Source organism: Rhagoletis zephyria, unplaced genomic scaffold, assembly GCF_001687245.7.
Source record: "Rhagoletis zephyria isolate East Lansing unplaced genomic scaffold, Rhagoletis_zephyria_1.1 Rzeph_scaffold_09855, whole genome shotgun sequence".
Taxonomy (NCBI): domain Eukaryota; kingdom Metazoa; phylum Arthropoda; class Insecta; order Diptera; family Tephritidae; genus Rhagoletis; species Rhagoletis zephyria.
Window position 1 is genome coordinate 1 of NW_016166933.1, and position 17,284 is coordinate 17,284.

The 17,284-nt window shown below is 34.4% G+C and overlaps 1 protein-coding gene across 1 annotated transcript in view; it reads right to left on the reverse strand.

Annotated features, from left to right (window-relative positions):
* Positions 1–4: 4 nt before the first annotated feature.
* LOC108376080 (probable serine/threonine-protein kinase dyrk2) overlaps positions 5–17,284 on the reverse strand; it is a gene marked incomplete at its 3' end in the record, with an annotated part of 19,822 nt that continues 2,542 nt past the window's right edge. The window contains 4 exon segments of the mRNA XM_017632258.1: positions 5–16; positions 79–225; positions 294–912; positions 915–1,725. Of these exon segments, the coding sequence (XP_017487747.1) occupies positions 5–16; positions 79–225; positions 294–912; positions 915–1,725 (1,589 nt within the window).

Below are 17,284 nucleotides of genomic sequence, written 5' to 3' on the forward strand. Positions count from 1 at the left end.
TTGAAGCGATTGCGTGCTGTGCAAAAATGTTGAAATTATTAGTAAAATTTATGGCATTGCCAGGCGTGCTGTACTTACGCCTGCCACGTCCGAAACCTGAGCTCACGGGCTTAACTTCTTTCGGCGCAGCTACTTCGCCTTCCTCTTCCGCTGGCGCGGGCGCTGCAGTTGTGGTGCGTGCGCCTGGACGCGCGCGTCCGCCAATCGATGGACGAGAGAAGCGATCTGTGAATGGAATATTATTAATGGAGGTTCGAAATTTTTTGCCCCCACACTGTGCCTCCACTACTTACTCTTGCCAGTTTTAGGTGTCTCCGATGGCGCTTCTGTAGTTGTCGTCGTTGTTGCTTCGCTTTTGCCACCCTTGTTCAACTTAAAGCGATTACGTCCGGACGAATTCAAGCCGGCACGTTTGCCGCCAAACAGCGTTGGTGCCGGTGTAGTTGTAGTGGTGGTGGTTGTTGTGGTAGTTGCCTCTGTGGTAGTTGTTGTTGTGGTAGTGGTAGTTGAGCTGGGCTCCTCGTCTAACAAAGTGGTTATTGCCGCCTCGTCGGGGTTTGTGGTGTCTGGCAGCACCGTCGTTACCTCCGTATCCGCATCCGTGGTCATGTCCATGTTAAAGTTTTCATTCGCTAAAATCGCATACAAGTCTAATGCGGCCTTCTCCATTGATAAAGTTGTTTGCTCAACATCCTCGTCCGCCACATCCTTGACAGTCGCACTTTCCTCAGCGCTACCGATAGTCGGCTGACGTCGCTGCTTTTCCTCGGCCTCTTTCTTCTCAGCTGCCTGTGCTGCTGCAGCGGCTGCTTGTTCTTGTTCAATGGCGATTGCCGATTTGGTTTCGGTGTCACTGTTTCGAATGCCCTTCACTTGCTTTTCGTCCGTGTTGAAGGTTGCGCTGTCAACCNCGTCGGTTGCGCATCAACGTTCTTGCCGCGGCTGGGGAAACGTGTATTGGCAGGCAGCCGTTCGACTTCGACGTCGTCGCCGGCGTTGTCGGCTATGCTTGATGAGCGACCCTTAGCCTTGTTGCTCACGAGACTATTGCCAGTTGGCGCCGCTGTGGTGCGTTCGATATTGCTGTAACGCGACTTGCCGCGTTCAGTCGATTCAGCCTTAGCCGGCGATTCTGACGGCTTGGCGTCCTCCTCGTCTTCGTAATAGTACACATATTCGTATTCATAGTCCTGACCATTTGGTCCCTTCTTAATTTCGATGCGCGATTTTTTGCTATTTTCCGAACCGGCAGCATCCAAGTTAATGGCCTGATCGACAAAACCAACATTTATTTCTTCATCGAGGTCATCGTTTTTAGCGGGCGCAGCTGTGGTCAACATAACATAAGTGGCTTCGACGGCACTCTCGGCTGCTCTGCGTTCCTCCTCCTGCTTGCGCGCGGCATCTATCTCAGCCTTAACTTGCTCGAGCTCCTCCTGTTCAATGGCACGTTTGGCCTCGATACTCTTCATGACATCCTCATTGATGAGCGCACTCAAAACGGGATTTAATTCTGGGCGTTCTTTTGTCGGCAGCAAATTCATTGCACCCAAATCAGAATCTGGTAAGAAAGAATGTCTGGGAATTTTGTGTGATGTTTGGAATTCTTTTCCATCGGGACGCTTGTGTGAAGTCTCAAAATGCAATTCACCCGATCGCTCGACCGCCAGTTGTTCGATGGAGTTTTGCGCCTTGGCCAGCAACGCCAGACAGCATATCAATTGGCTGCAAGGACAAAGGAAAAGGTTGTAATTAAATATTTCAGTTGGCAGACAGCATAAAAAAAAAAATGTTTACGTAAATTTTGCATAATCGTGTAGAAGGACATATGTATAAATTAGTTGAAGTAATGGTGGCGGCAAAGTAAGCGCAACATGATGAGTTAACCGGTTATGGTCTCATAATATGTATGTATGTACATATGTATGTACAGTGTAGTCTTGCACATAAAACTGAAATTATTATTGGCAAGTGTTGCAGAGGAATGTTGTTCGCTGTCGCATGACTGGTTATTAGCTCATTATACATACATACATACGTGCATATGTATGTATGGGTGTGTACGACAGTGTTTAGCATCAGAAAGTGAAGGTGTTCAAGAGATTCCAGGTAGGAAACTGGATACATAAAATGTTTTTTTAGTTAATTATAATATGCTACATAGTTACTCGTATAACCTTGAAAGTTTGAGACTGGACAAGTTGATTATGTGATAATTGATTTTCTTTGCTAAAGAGCGAGTGGTTAGCCACGACTACCGTTGGGAATAACAAATCATCAGACTCATTATATAATCATTTTATAATGCACAAATACAAATACATACATACACATATGGCTGCGTACCAATACAATTCTAATATGTACTTCTACATACATACATATATAAGCATGTATTTGTTTACTTTTTGTCATCTACATATATACTCCACTGAGCTTGCAAATAGGAGGGAGAGAAAGTTTGCGATTTCGTGAAAAGCTTTCTAGTTAATAGAATATACTCAGATAGGATTAACGTTTACATACCACAGCGTTTCCCTATCTCCGTTGTCTTATTCATAATCGCTTTCGATAAAATTAGTGAAATTTTACAAAAAAAAAAAAAACGAGCCTCAACATTGCATTTATGCCGACGCCACACAGTGGTACAGCCCCATACATTTTTTGAAAAAAATTAGAAGTAATCGGCGTAGAACCGAAATTTTAAATATATAATATTTATGGAAAAAAATTAAGAAAAAATGAGAAAATGGCGTGATAGTTTTATTTCAAAGCATACCTCCCATACAAACCTAACCTCAAAAATGCCTTAACATGCCCTAAAAAGCACACGAATATATGACTCTGATATTTTGTTCATATATTTGTAATAACATTATATGTGAACCGTCAAAAATTTGGCGTAATCGGTTTATTTCAAAGCATACCCCCCATAATTTGTTTTTCAGAAGTCGATAGAAAACATTCCGGTCTTTATTTTTTTTTATCACAAGAAGGCAAAGGAAACGAAAAAAGTGTCAAAGTTAGCATTTATAAAGTGTCATTTTTGTCTCTTATATTTATTAAACTATTTGGTCGATTGCCTGATTTTTTCTCCATTTTGTCTGGTAAATGCAATATTTTCATATGAACCCACAAAAAAAATAAAAAAAAATAAAAAACAATAAAAACAAAACTTCCAAGAAAAACACATCACTTGAGTGAAGAAAAATTACAATCAGTTTTTTATAAGCGTACCAAAAAGCTTTCTTGGACATCAGAAAGATGTTGATAATGGATGGTTGGAAATTCGTATTCGAAGATGATGTGTTAAGAACTTCAAAATTCACCTCTTTTGCGGAAGTCACACAACACATACATATACTCAAATGCGAAATACTTAAAACGCTTGATTTTATAGGTGCCGAAATGGTTATGATCTTTACAATAAATCATAATGTAACTGTTAAAATTGGATTTATAAATTGCCGATAAAATTTAACCGTTATTTTATTATTTTTCGATCGAAAATAATCATTAAATTTTAATTTTAATTTTTTCGGTCATACTATAATCGTTATTTTCAGATTTAGTTTTTTCACATCATACAAATTTAAAGCGATATATGTATAATAGAAAAGTAATTTTTAAGCAAAAAAAAAGAACAACCGACTTCAATACTCATATAATAAAAAAAAAACTTTATGCAATTCGTTCTGTTCCCTTATCTTGTCCATGATTCAATCGTCGGAGCTAAATCAAATTAATGTGGAATCATCTCCCTTTCCAATAGCTTCATATAGCCAAGTAACGTTTATATGCTCATTTAGAGATGATCGAAAGTAAACCATATTAGTGTGGTACTCCCCTTTACCTTTCCCGTAAGAAAAATTAATAAAAAAGAATATTCTGACGAACTGTTAACCTACTCACTTTTTTGACGACGCAAAATAACGATTACTTTTGATCAATAATTTAAAATCCATAAATAACAGTTAAGTTTGTATGAATATGAGAGGTGAACGTACATATGTATATGGTCAGTCGCTTTCAAATGTAATTTGCACATCCCAGTACGACTTTTATCATTTTCGATCGCTTGCCGGCAATCAGTGTGAGTTCATCTAAAGTAGCTAGTCGCTCATTTTATTAACTTCGCCGACCGATGTCAGCATATCTTTTCCCTGGCATTGTAACGAAAATTATAAAATATTACCGGACCCGAAAAATCGATGAATTTTAAAAAACCTTTCACTTGATATTTTAATATTTTTAAAGTTTTTATTAGTTATTCCTTACATTGGTGTGAGTAGCTTTTTTCAATATTTTTCGTTTCGTAAATATTTCAAAATTTTTATTTCAATTCTACTACTCAAACTCTCAGTATAAAAATTAATATCAGTGGCAACCCTTTTTATAAATATCCGTATCTAAGAATGTGTACATTTTTTGATTTCTACCAAAGGTTTTTCAAATACCTTTCGTTTTGGTCTTAACTTTTTAGATTGGTGATAACGCTAATGAAACATTTTTTTAAAACAAATATTTATCAAATAACATCGCTTGATTTTAAAACTGTGCTATTTCATTTATCTTACCAATTTAATTGAATAAAATTTTTCAATCAGGTGGCAATCCCCCTTTGAAAACATTTTCCAAACTAAGCTTTCTGAAACTACCTTACTTTGACACGCTTATCGAACAAAACACTTCATTTATCAAAGAGATGACAACGCCCTTCAACATTTTTTTGGAAATCAAGCTTTCTTAAGCCTCTCTTGTTTTATAACCGTATTGTAATTATTCTCAACAAAAAAAAAAACTGTAGCCTAGAATATCGAATGATTTATTTTTATGAAATAAAACAGTCTTTGACCATCTCTGCATGGTTTTAAGCAGGGTTGGGAACGCTGCACTAAATCGAGGTTTCCACTACCACTAGGGCTTCAGTGGTAGTGCGTTTCAAATTTCACTACCACTATATGCTTAATAGTAGTGCATTTCAAATTTCACTACCACTATATGCTTAGTGGTAGTGCATTTAAAATTTCACTACAACTATATGCTTAGTGGTAGTGCATTTCAAATTTCACTACCACTATATGCTAGTTCTACCCGCATTTAGGTAGTAAGCCTCAGCCACCACGATGCTCCCCGAAGGGCCGCACCATGAACAGACCAGAGTAGTGCTCGCCAACCAGACCAGCTTAACCAGCCAGACTCGTCCGACTCGTTCGACATGCACAACCCGCTTAGCTATCAGATTTGCAAAACTTATTTACATAGACACGATGTCCCCCACCTGGGGACATACTCTCCGTTTCACCATTTTTATACTTACATTCATCTTTCTCTCCGTTTAACAAGTTTCGAAAGCCGTAGACATTTCAACCAGTTGAGCCTCTTGACTGGAGTAGGTCGGGGTCGTCAAGCCCGTACCTCGGCAAACGCCAAAGCCCACTAGGCATTAGCAGCTAGGGGGCCATTAAAATCGACTTCATACTTGACTTGCTTCCAGTCAATGCAATAGGGAACAGTTGAACCTAAGTAAATATACATTTTCTTACTCGCCATCGACCAGCACTGCTACAACTAAGGGGAGTACATACTAGTACCTGCCGGTAAGTGCCAGCAACGGTACTGTGCGCATGCGCAAATATGCCGTGATACAGTTACATGATGCTACATACACGCATACACTTATACATGCGAGTGCAAAGTCATGCTTTTCCACATCATGCACTGCATAGTTCAATGAGCGACAGATGCTTTACCAAGCCCAAAAAAAAAAAAACACAACACATACTATATATCATGGACGGACGAAATAATCATGCACATCGAACTCGAACAATGCGCCAATAGTTAAAGTGATCCGATGCGAATCGCAGAGGTCGAACGCTTGGCTGATGCGATATGCAATCAAGCTATGTATGTAGCAGCGACAATGCATCGAAGCAAGTCTGAAGAAGTAAAGAAACACGGGTGTGTGGTGGTGTGTGCGTGTGTGGCTATCGCATGCACATATCAATATATTGCAAATCTGTCTACTTTGTGCTTGGGATTTTTTCGCTTTGTTATTGTTATTGTTTGCATTTTTTCACTTGCCTTTTGTGTTGCATTTTTGCTGTTATTGTTGTTGCACATTGAAATGCCAAGAGACATACATATGTATGTAGATGGCAACAAAGCAACAAAGCTCAAGGCAAACTGCCAAGATGCTTAAGCAGTTCGGGCCTAGTCAGCAGAGCGCTAGTTATTTTTTCAAAATTTATTTATTTTTTTATATATATACTTTTGCTTGAGATGTAAATCGTAGTCAATGTATTGATGAATAAGCATCTAAATAGTATCTAAGGTTTGCTTGTGTATGCGCGCAAAACCGCAGCGAAAGTACGTTAAAAAGTGAAGTGAACAAAACATGCCGGGAACTTGTTTCAAATGCGCGCTACTAAATATTCCTCACTTCTTCACTATGTATTACGGGCCCAAGACGACACGGCACAAACAGGCAATAGCAATCTATTTCCAATCAAGCGCTATATGGCTGCCGTCGCCAAACACCCCCGCGCGACCATTGCCACAGCAGCCGCAACAAAACCGGTTCAACGCTTGGTTGCCAACGATTGCCGCTGCCATGCGGCGGACTCTTGTAATGTGGCAGCAGCAGCTGTAACAGCTCGGACTCCACAGCCACCCTTTCGCTCGCTAAGATATAACCGGTATACTATAACAAAAATAAAAAAAAAAATACTAAAAAAAAAAATAAAATAAAATCTCGAAATTAACCCATTTCAATGTGCAGTTGTTTTTACACGGGTTTAAAGCTCTTTTGCTCGCTTAGCGGCAGCTACTTACATATGTGTACCTGCCTGACTCCAGCGGCTGCTGCTGCTGCACACCAACCAAAGGCAAGCAAGAGTCTTGCGCCGTTTACGGTTGTTATCGCACACTGGTTATTATGGAATATTGGCAGGAAAATGGGGCAGTGCAGCGCCGCACAGTGCAGTGTAATCGAGCGCAGTAGAATCGGCGGACCGCAGCGAGGGCAGGTGACAGAAAAACCAACGATTGGATTGCATTGTAAGTTGTAAGCTGTAAGCTGTTTGCTGAGTGGCTGATTGCCTGCGCCCAGGCATATGGAGGGTAGGTAATCTGCGTGTGTTTGTGTGTGTGTGTGTGTGTTTTTGGTGTGTTAATGCTTTGGTACTATGTACATACATACATACATACATACCGCCACAACGCCATTCGACTTTGCGCGCACGTAATCGTAATCGTATTGATATTTATGGCTTTTTATTTCTGACTGTCATACAGCCAACACACCAACCAACCAACCAACCAACCAACCAGTCTTTTTCCCTATGCAATAAATATTTCGTTATAAATTTTTTTTTTTTTTTTTTTATTTCTTACGACAAGATTTTAACATTCGCTTGAAAAAACATTACAAAGGTAGACAACTTCAACTTTCTGAAGCGGCAGCAGGCAGCAGGCACCACCAGCAGCAGCAAAAAACGTTGTACATACATAAATAAATAAAAGCAAGAACAGGCAAAAGCAACTTGGATACCAAAAGCTACAACAACGTGTCGTATAGCCTCTGGAGCTTGACGCCAAATGTAAATAAGTAGGAATAAAAACAGCATCAACAGTTTTTTGTTTGTTTGTTTGTTTGTCTGTTTGTACTACCCTGCAGTTAGTACTTCTTCATAGGCATAGTGAAGGCTGAAAGTGCAAGTGATTGCGGAATAGATGTGCTTGTTTGCACTTTTGCTTGAATATACACAAATGTGCAAATGTGTGTTCTTGTATGAGCGTACTTATGTATGGATGCCTTCAACGTTCGCTCAGTAGTTCCTCCGGAAAAATAAAAAAAATTGACTTGTATGCATTTAAAAATAGAGAGAAAATAAGAAATGTATGTATGTATTTAAATATTTTGCATACCTGCGTAAGTATGCAGAAAAGTATTTTAATTGCATTCATTTTATGTGGTGCGTTTTTGTAATGAAGGGTTTCGCAATACTCGTACACACACCCGTATACATATATGTATGTAAATTAGGGTGGTCCTTAAAGGTTAAATGAACTATTTTTTCCATTCTCATCCCCTAAATCACATCTAAATTTTGATCCCGATTGGAGTCGGTTAAGACGTCTTCATAGGCTAATCTGAACTTTGACCCCTGTGCAACATGCCTTAACCGACTTCAATCGGACCAAAATTTATATGTTATATCTTCGACTATAGTAGCATCGACGTAGGGGTTGAGGCTTAGGAAATCTTACGAAACAATTCGCTTCCTACAATATAAGACCACCCTAATGTACATACACACATATGGGACATTCCAGCCCAAATCAAACACTATTTGGCTTTTTTGTACATTTGATTTTTTCGCAATTTTTTATGTTATAGTATCAAATGAGAAGGCTCCTTGATTTAAGAACAATTTTTTTTTTCACTATCCATAGCTTTGCGAAAGAATGAGTCATTTTGAGACTATTTTTCATTTCCAAAGCACCTTTGGAATATAATATAGAAAATATTTTCGAAACCGTATTCCTATAAAATCTTCAAAATTTTAGTATAAAACGTTGAATTCCGAAGATCGATTTTGTTGAATTCTTTTTTCTGAAAAACTGAGACTAATTCCGCAACTTTTAAGCTTCCTACTACAATTCTGCCGAGAATTTCTTCCGCTACAATGAAGTATTTTTGATTTGACGCTGTCAGAGTTTTTGGCATTGCGATACTTAAAAAATAAAAAATAAATAAAGAAAAACAAAAACAAATAAAATATGTAAAAAAATATACAAGAGAGTATTATAAATTCGTAATTGGTAAAAAATTAAAAATAAAAATAAACAAAAAAATTTAAAATACAAAAAGGAATAAAAAATTTAAGCTTGAATTCGTAATTGTTAAGAAATAAAAATATTTAAAAAAATAAAAACAAAAAATAAACAAAATTACAAAAAATTAAATTCAAATATAAAATTAAAAACAAAAAAAATGTAAAAAAATTATACAGTCTACATTCGTAGTTGGTTGAAAAATTATAAATATAAAAACAAAAGCAAAAAAAAATAAACCATACCAAAAAATAAAAAGAGTGAAGTCCAAGCCCGTACGTTTTATGTACAAAGGCTGACTAAAGGCGTATTTTTTTGCCGGTCATATAGGATTTGCCATTTCGAAATTTTGAAATCTAACCCAAAATTCGTGATAAGTGAGCCCAAAAATCATAGAGTAACAAGTTTCAAACCAATCCGGTTACTTTTCACAATATTGACCGCTATGTTGGATCCACCATTTTGAATTTTTAAAATCTAACTTCAGATTCGAAATCATTCCGATAAGAATTCGAATATAGTCATTTATTATCGATTCCTGGCCCATAGCGCATTGAGTTGAGCTAAAATAGCTAGTTTTTCATTAATTAAAAAATGCGAAATTTTATATTTAAAATTTGGAAATTTTATAGAAATACTATTTTGATTTTTTTCTATTTTATATTCTAAAAGTATTTTGAAGATGGAAAATTTAAAAAATACTCCCAATCCCAAAGTTATTTGCATTTAAAAAAGGAACGTTTCTTTTTCAAAAACCGATGTATTGTTGGACAAAAACAGTGAAATAAATCAGAGTTCTCTCACAATTGGTACTAAAAAAATAAACAAATATGAAAAACATCGGAGATGCGAAAGCCAAATGGTGTCCGAATCAGGCTGGAATGCCCCATATGCACGCTAGGGTGAACCAGATTTTTTGTCAGAGTTTTATATGCATGGTCTCTATATTTTTCTTAATTTATAAAGTGTGCTTTTGAGAGCTTTAATTTTCCGATAACGATTAAACGGCTACAGATTGTGCAGATCCGGCAACGCTATTATAAGTGTGGTCAGTTTGATTTGCCGTTTCATCCTCAATAAACAATGCTTAAAATTTAAACAAATTTCTTTGGAAAATCATAGTTCAGTGCGAAAATGTCAGCTCTATGTTATACTTAGGGCAACATTTTTTTCTGTGTTAAGGCACATTTTTGGCTCCATGGACATGTTAGTGAGCAATATTGAGGCATTTGGGGTGAAGAGGATCCAAGAGAGATCCATAAGGCACCGGTGAGAACGATCAAATGCTTTGCAGAGAAAATAAAAGCAAAAAGTTGAACAAGAAATGCAGCTCCTATTAATTTTTCCGCAACTGTTTATGCTAAAGCAAACGTTAACTTTACACAGTTACACTGAAATGTCCATAAAATCAGTTGAAGGGTAAATTTTTGTTGTTGCTGAAAGCATGCAAATTATGCAGTTCATGTTATAATGGGGTAAAAAAAAATCAGAGAATTAAAGAGAGACCACTTAACCTTCACAGTTTTTTTTTACTCTTTGAAGTGGAAGACCACTTCAGCTGAGTGTTTGTTTATGCGCAGAAATTAAATTATTTTATTGCAGTTAATGACTCACAAAATTTTCGCGATAAAAAAACGGTTAATGGGTTTAATCTATTGTAGTGTAGAGTCTGCAAAAGCCGACAACACTCACACAACTTTATTAAAAATAAATCAAGTTGCTAGCATCGGTTTTTTGAATTTGAATTTTTACATATCAACTACATACTATTTAGTACCTACGTACGTTAATGTGTCATTGTTTGGAAAAATAAAAGCAGTGCTGATTTATGCTTTTGAAAATTAGTTAACTACTGAATGCCAGTACATACATACATATATGTGTGTCTATGCAAGTAATATAAAATAGAGCAATATGTGCTAAAAACTTTACGAGTGTAGCAAATAAAATTTAATATTCCTTTTTATGCACTCATGGAAAATGGTTGAAACGCAGATTATAAAATATAATATACATTTCATCACAATAGTAATTAACTTGAGTTTATAGCGCAGTTATTACTTAAAATTTGAATTTTTTCTGACCAGCGTTGATACCGGCCGGGTGTAGCCAAATGAATAATTACTTGTGGCCTTAAGAATTAAAGCTTCCTATGCACGATAGGGAAGACTGGGGGTGCTGAATACGAATATGAAGTCTGCTTTCTAAAATTCAAAATTGCGGATCCAGTATAGTGGTCGAATTTTAAGAATTATTGAATTTCAAAGGAACCAAAAATCATTTAATTTTTACGAATTTAAAGTCCGTGTAAACTTTGCTTAATAATTATAGATTTCGTTTTCAGAAAGGTGGCTTTAGATACATAAATACCTAAGTTTATAAGAAATAAATTTTTTTTAAAACTTTACCACTATATTGAAATCATACATATTCGTAATCAGCGAGCTAATAAACAACAAAATAAGTTATTTTTTTTTTTAAATAGCTAAAACTTTGTGTCCGTTTTTTAAAACACAAAAAAAAAAAAAATTATATACAGTTTTTAAATGACCAAGAACTTACAGTGCCTCAAAGAATTTTTCACATGTTGTTTTTTCCTTTTAATATTTCACAATGCTTTTCAAGTTAAATATTTTTTGTTATTTTTCATAAATATTTACGCAAGCACCAAAACCATATAAACCACAGTTTAAATCTTTTTACAAAAATTAGAAATTAGCGAAATTTTCATCTAAATTTGGAACTTTTTAATCCGAATTTTTAGAAATTTTTTTGGCATGAAATTTTAGTCGTAAAAAAATATAACAAACCAACGCTAATTTTTAGCCGCTTAAAACGTGCAATTTACTGCACTAAATTTTTATGCGCTACAAAGCTGCATTTAAACGAAAAGTTAGAAATGACCATTTGATGACCATTTGTCGATCTTTTCTAAATTTTGTATACAATTTTGAAGTCGTATTTATATAATTTCAATAACTGTGAATTTTCCAATGTGCTCAAAAATGCAAACACGGATTTTAATAACTAAAAATTGATATCTAGAATTAAATATATGTCCAGTTTTTAAACGAAAAAAATATGCCCATTTTTAAAATTACCAAAAAATTCCGTCCATGATTTTAAATGGCAATAAATTTATGCCCAGTTTTTAAATAAGCAAAAATTCATGCCTTGTTTTTAGAGGACCATATATTTATGTTGAATTAATTAATTCACCAAAAATTAATGACCTGTTTTTCAATAATAAAAAATGCATGCCCATTCTTAAATAATAAAAAAAAATAAAAAATCTATGTATGTCTAGTTTAAAATGAATAGCAATTAAGGCCCAATTTTCATATGACCATAAATTTATGTCCAATTTTTTAAACGATCAAAAAATTACGTCCGGTTTTTAAATTTTTGCCCGGTTTTTAGTAACCAAAAGTTAAAGGCTAGTTTTTAAAAGAATAAAAATTAATGATCAGTGCGAAAATGGTTTTAAATTAAAGTCAAGCTTATTAATTGACGAAAATTTAATGTCCAGTTTATAAGTAAACTATTTATGTTCTGGTTTTAAATGATAAAAATGCATGGCCATTCTTAAATAGGCAATAATTGGGTATCGGTTTCTGAGTGACCAAAAATTACGAGCATCTACATACACTAAGCGACAAGTGAAAGTGTACACCTTGCTCCAATAAAATATTCACAATTAGTTTCATGAAAACATTGAAAATTTTTTGCATTATGTTTTTATAAAAATATAGTTAATTCTATAATAAAAAACGCTATAGATCAAAGTTTCACACCTTATATAAAGTTCACAAAAGATCCAAAAATTTTCAACTTTTTATTTCGAATTTCTAGACAATTTTCGAGTATGCAGTTTGGTAGCTCATTCAATTTTAGTGCAAGTTTAAAGTTGATAAAAATTACCGTTGCTTTTCTAGATTTTTTTTTCTTTCTATAATAATGAACAAAAAGTTGAAAATTTTTATGAAAATTTTTGGAATTTCTGGAACTTTATATAAAGTGTGAAACCTTGATTTATGTAGTTTATATTATAGCTTGCACTGTATTTTCATAAATATTATTAATATTATTATTAAGTAAAGTTTTCAACTTTTTTTAAATTGCCAATAATGTGTGCCCAATTTTTAATTAGAAACAATGTATTCCCGGATCTAACTTTCAATCGTTCAAATAACTGGAAAATCCTTTGTTTTGAAAGAATTATTTTTGTTAGTTATCTTTTGAAAAAACATTCACTCGAACAAATAATTTCTCATTCCCACAGCCTTTTTTAAATTTTTAATTGCTTTTAAAACGGAAATGCATTTTTATCTACTAACGTTAAAATTTCCAATTCACGCAATCTGTTACAATTCGCAAAATGCAGAAAACAAAGAGATTTGTACACTTAAACCACTGCAAAGTGTAATCAAAATATTTGAGTATGAGATCATAAGCTCTCAATTGTGGTTAAAATAAAAAATTACGAAAAAAAATTAAAATAAATTAAAAGCAAATTTTTGTAATCGCACACAAACGGTTTCTTGTTTGCTTTCGTTAATTGACGTGAAATTTTTTCTCCATTTATTTAATTGCAAGCATAATCTCTTTTATGAGTAAATTTCATTTGTTTATTTACATTTGTATGTTTTAATTGAGTTGTGGCTTGTTTTTGTTGTTATTGTTGTTGTTGTTGTTGTTGTGGTTTTGACATGAAGTAGCGCATCACTTAAAAATTCGGAAGTTTGTAATGGATTATAACAGATGTACATACATACATATGTACATAAATAGGTGAGTTGGCGTGAAATTTCGCGTCTAGGGGTTTGGGTGTTTCGTTGTAGATACTGTGTGGGATTTCCAGAAAAATGTAATATCAAACAAGATGAAAATAAATGAGCAACCGTAGTTACAGACGCATTTATGTATGTACGTACTTTTAGGTATATCTACATATGTACGTGAACGACTTTACCGATTACATGAACATTAGACATTTTCTGCACTAATATATTCGTATGTTTACCGTTTTCTTTGGGCTAATCAAAATAAGCAGTTAGCTATACCTAACATTCATGCTCAGTTAAACAAGTAATTTGCGCAAATTTAACTAATGCTAACGTAATTTATGAGTCATGCAATCTAATGTACATACATGCATACATACATTAAGCGCACTCGTTATGTTGAGTAGGGTGGTCCAAAAACAGTTAAGTCTGAATCTTAATGATCTCACCCCCTAGTATTGTTCTATATCGAAAAAAGTGTACCCCTATTTTTTCCATGTATTTTGATATGGAAAAAATTAATTTTTTCATAGAAATGGTATAGAATTCTTGAAAGTCAATATTTTTCGATTGGAAAATTCTGGTTCTTTTCAGGAGACTTTCAATAATAGTACCCAATTGTCTATTTAATAATTTTTTAATACTAACGATTTTTTATTTGTTGCCCCATTGCATTTTTCGGGGTTTTTGTGGGTTTTTGTCAGACCTATAAATTATAGTTGCAATGAAAAAATGGTTAAATAGACAATTGGGTATTATTACTAGGAATCCGGGTTTATTTTTTTCGGTGAGAGCATAAAAGTTCCGACTTTACTTTTTCACATGCATTTTTCGCCAACCTAATGTTGATACATATGCCAGTCAGTCATTGTCTGAAAATTTAGCGGTAATACATATGTACATATGTATGTATAAGAGCTGGCTGAAAATTCACAATTATGTGGGAATAAACGCACCCATAATTCATGCATTTTTCGCCCGGGGCAAACACCCGCGCTTCAATGCGCACACACTTTCATTCTTAATGTGCCTACATAGCTACAGGCATTGTACTCTTAGTACTCGCATATGCACATAAATTTGACTGAGTATGGCTTGCCAAACTAGTTTTTGCTTGGTAAAAATAAAATAAAATAAAAAATGCATTGAGAAAGATACGCAGCGCGCAGTGATGGTGTTGAAGGCAAACTTCATGAAAAATGAAATGCATTCTTGTTGGCTTTAAGCACTTTTGCTTTGAATGGATTGCATTGATTGTGCGCGATATTTCCAACATTAAGCAAATACTTATTAATTATAAATTTTAAAGTGTTGTGTGAGGTAATTAAAGCGAATGTATTTTGTTTATTTTTATTTTCGCACTTAGTTAGGAAAATGTTTACAAAATTTTGTTTATCGGTCTATTGAATTTCTGATTAACTTATTTGTACAACAAAAATGGTTTCAACTGAACAACAAAATCTAAAAATAAGTGGATACATTTTTTGTGCATGTCGTGCGCTTTGCATCGACATTGCAAATTTATTTTCATTCATAAAATATATTCATGAAAAATAGATGTAGAGAATGAAGTTGTAAGCGAAACACTCCTCCAAACTGGTTTTCTTAATTTTAAAGATATAACTTCATATATGTATGTTCATAAGTACATAGTTTTTATTCTTTGAAGGCAAGTTTCTTGAGGACTCCTAGTAGAAAACCAAATCAAATGACCTGATCTAACTATTCTTTTTCCTATTCTTGCAAAATTATAACTTTGTCGCTTACAACTGTATGTGCAGCGGCCATTTATATGTCGGCATTTGGTTGAGATTTGTTTTATTCTTTTTTAAATTTTTTTTGTTTGGAAAAGTGGTAATGCAGTTTCTTAGCTAAATACCGAAATATGGAAAATTGAGATTTTTTTTGATTAGTGCATATAACTTTTTCACAAGAATCGGTCAAAGTCAAATGGTTTTCATGTTGCTGAAAATAATGCTGAGATTCAGTGAGGCAATCTCATCGCAAATCATCCAATTTGAGAATAGCAATTAGTGACTCTTTTTTTGACTTGAAAAGAATTGGATATTCAATAAGAGAGAGTCACAAAAAGTTTACAAAAAATGTGTGGTGAAAACAAACATGTATTATTCTTTTTTAAATTTAATTGTTTTTTATGTTTTAAAAATATTTTTATTTTTTTCAATGAAGTTGTATGATATTTCAGTATGAATTTTGGTTTATTTTTTAATGAAATTATTGTTAAAAAATATTGCCACTCTGCACTCCCGCTTTTTTTTTCAATAAAATAAGAAGCAACTATCTTTGTCTCCATATTTTTTTGTTTTTCTTTTTGGAACCTGCTTAGAGCCAGCTGAAAAATGAGTGGCGTTTTTTCTAGACTAGAGACCTAAGACACCTTACTGAATACCAAATAATCGCAAAATCGATGTTCACCACGAGAAGTCACTATTAGTGAGTAGAGACTGCGCTCTGAATGCCAGAGTAAGAGTTGACTTTGGTTCTTTTGCTAAATGTGACAATTGTGGACTTCGGTGGGTTTATTGACAAGTACTTTTCTGTGCTCTTTATCTAAAACATCGTAATATGGATATCAAATGAAAGGTATTGCTGAGAACTTTGGGCTGAAAATATTTTCCATTAGGGTTGCCACGCTTCTATGTAATAAAAATTTGTATTTTGTTAATTTCAATCAGCATTTTTTTATGTATACGCAGTACATATACGCTCAAGATATGTACCATTCATTCCAGCGTATTTCGGGATAGGTTTGCCACCTAAATTTTGGAGTAAGAAATTTGATATCGAAATCCAATTTTTTTTCCAAAATATTTTTTTTGAAAGCCATCCAAATCTTGAAAACTTTAAAAAGTATATGCACTACGGGCAAAGCTCGGTCAATCTTTTACCTAAAAACTCACGGAACAACACTAGTTTCACGAGACCCTATTGAGCTGATAAACCTCAGGTTGGGTTATCTACACTTCAGCAATCCAGTTGTGTTTTTCTATAAACGTTTTAAAATTTCACCACAACTAGAGACGGACGTATCAAAAGTTCATGGACTGCTTTTTGAATTGAGGAACCTATGTGGAAATTGCCCAAATATTTTTTAGTGTGAAAGAAAGATTTTTTGAAAACATTCCATTTTTGGAAAATGATAAAACATGCCTTCCTTTACGAATTCAATATGCGCTTTTGCAGATAAAGCCGTGAGTATAAAAGCTAATGCCGATTGACGATGTAATTTTCCTTTGCTGAACGTTCACCTCATTCACTTGCCCCCCCTCTGACGGATTCGTTTTTGAAACTCAAATTTTTTAGTTTTTTTTTTAGTTAAAATTTTGTCAGGGAGATAAAATATCAGTACTTAATTGAGCTTAATTTATGCACTGGTACAGGTAAAACTGCAGCTAAAATTTGAGAATTAGCTTGATAAGGATTTTTTTTAACTGACTTCCAAATAAGGAAGAGGTTATCAATTCGTCGGCTTATTTTTATACCCGAGCGCACTTGTGCACAAGGGTATATTAATTTTGTTCACATAACGGTTGTTTGTAACAGCCAAAACGAATCGAGATAGATATAGACAAATGTATACATAAATGATCAGGATGAAAAAAGAAATCGATTAAGCCATGTCTGTCTGTCCGTCCGTC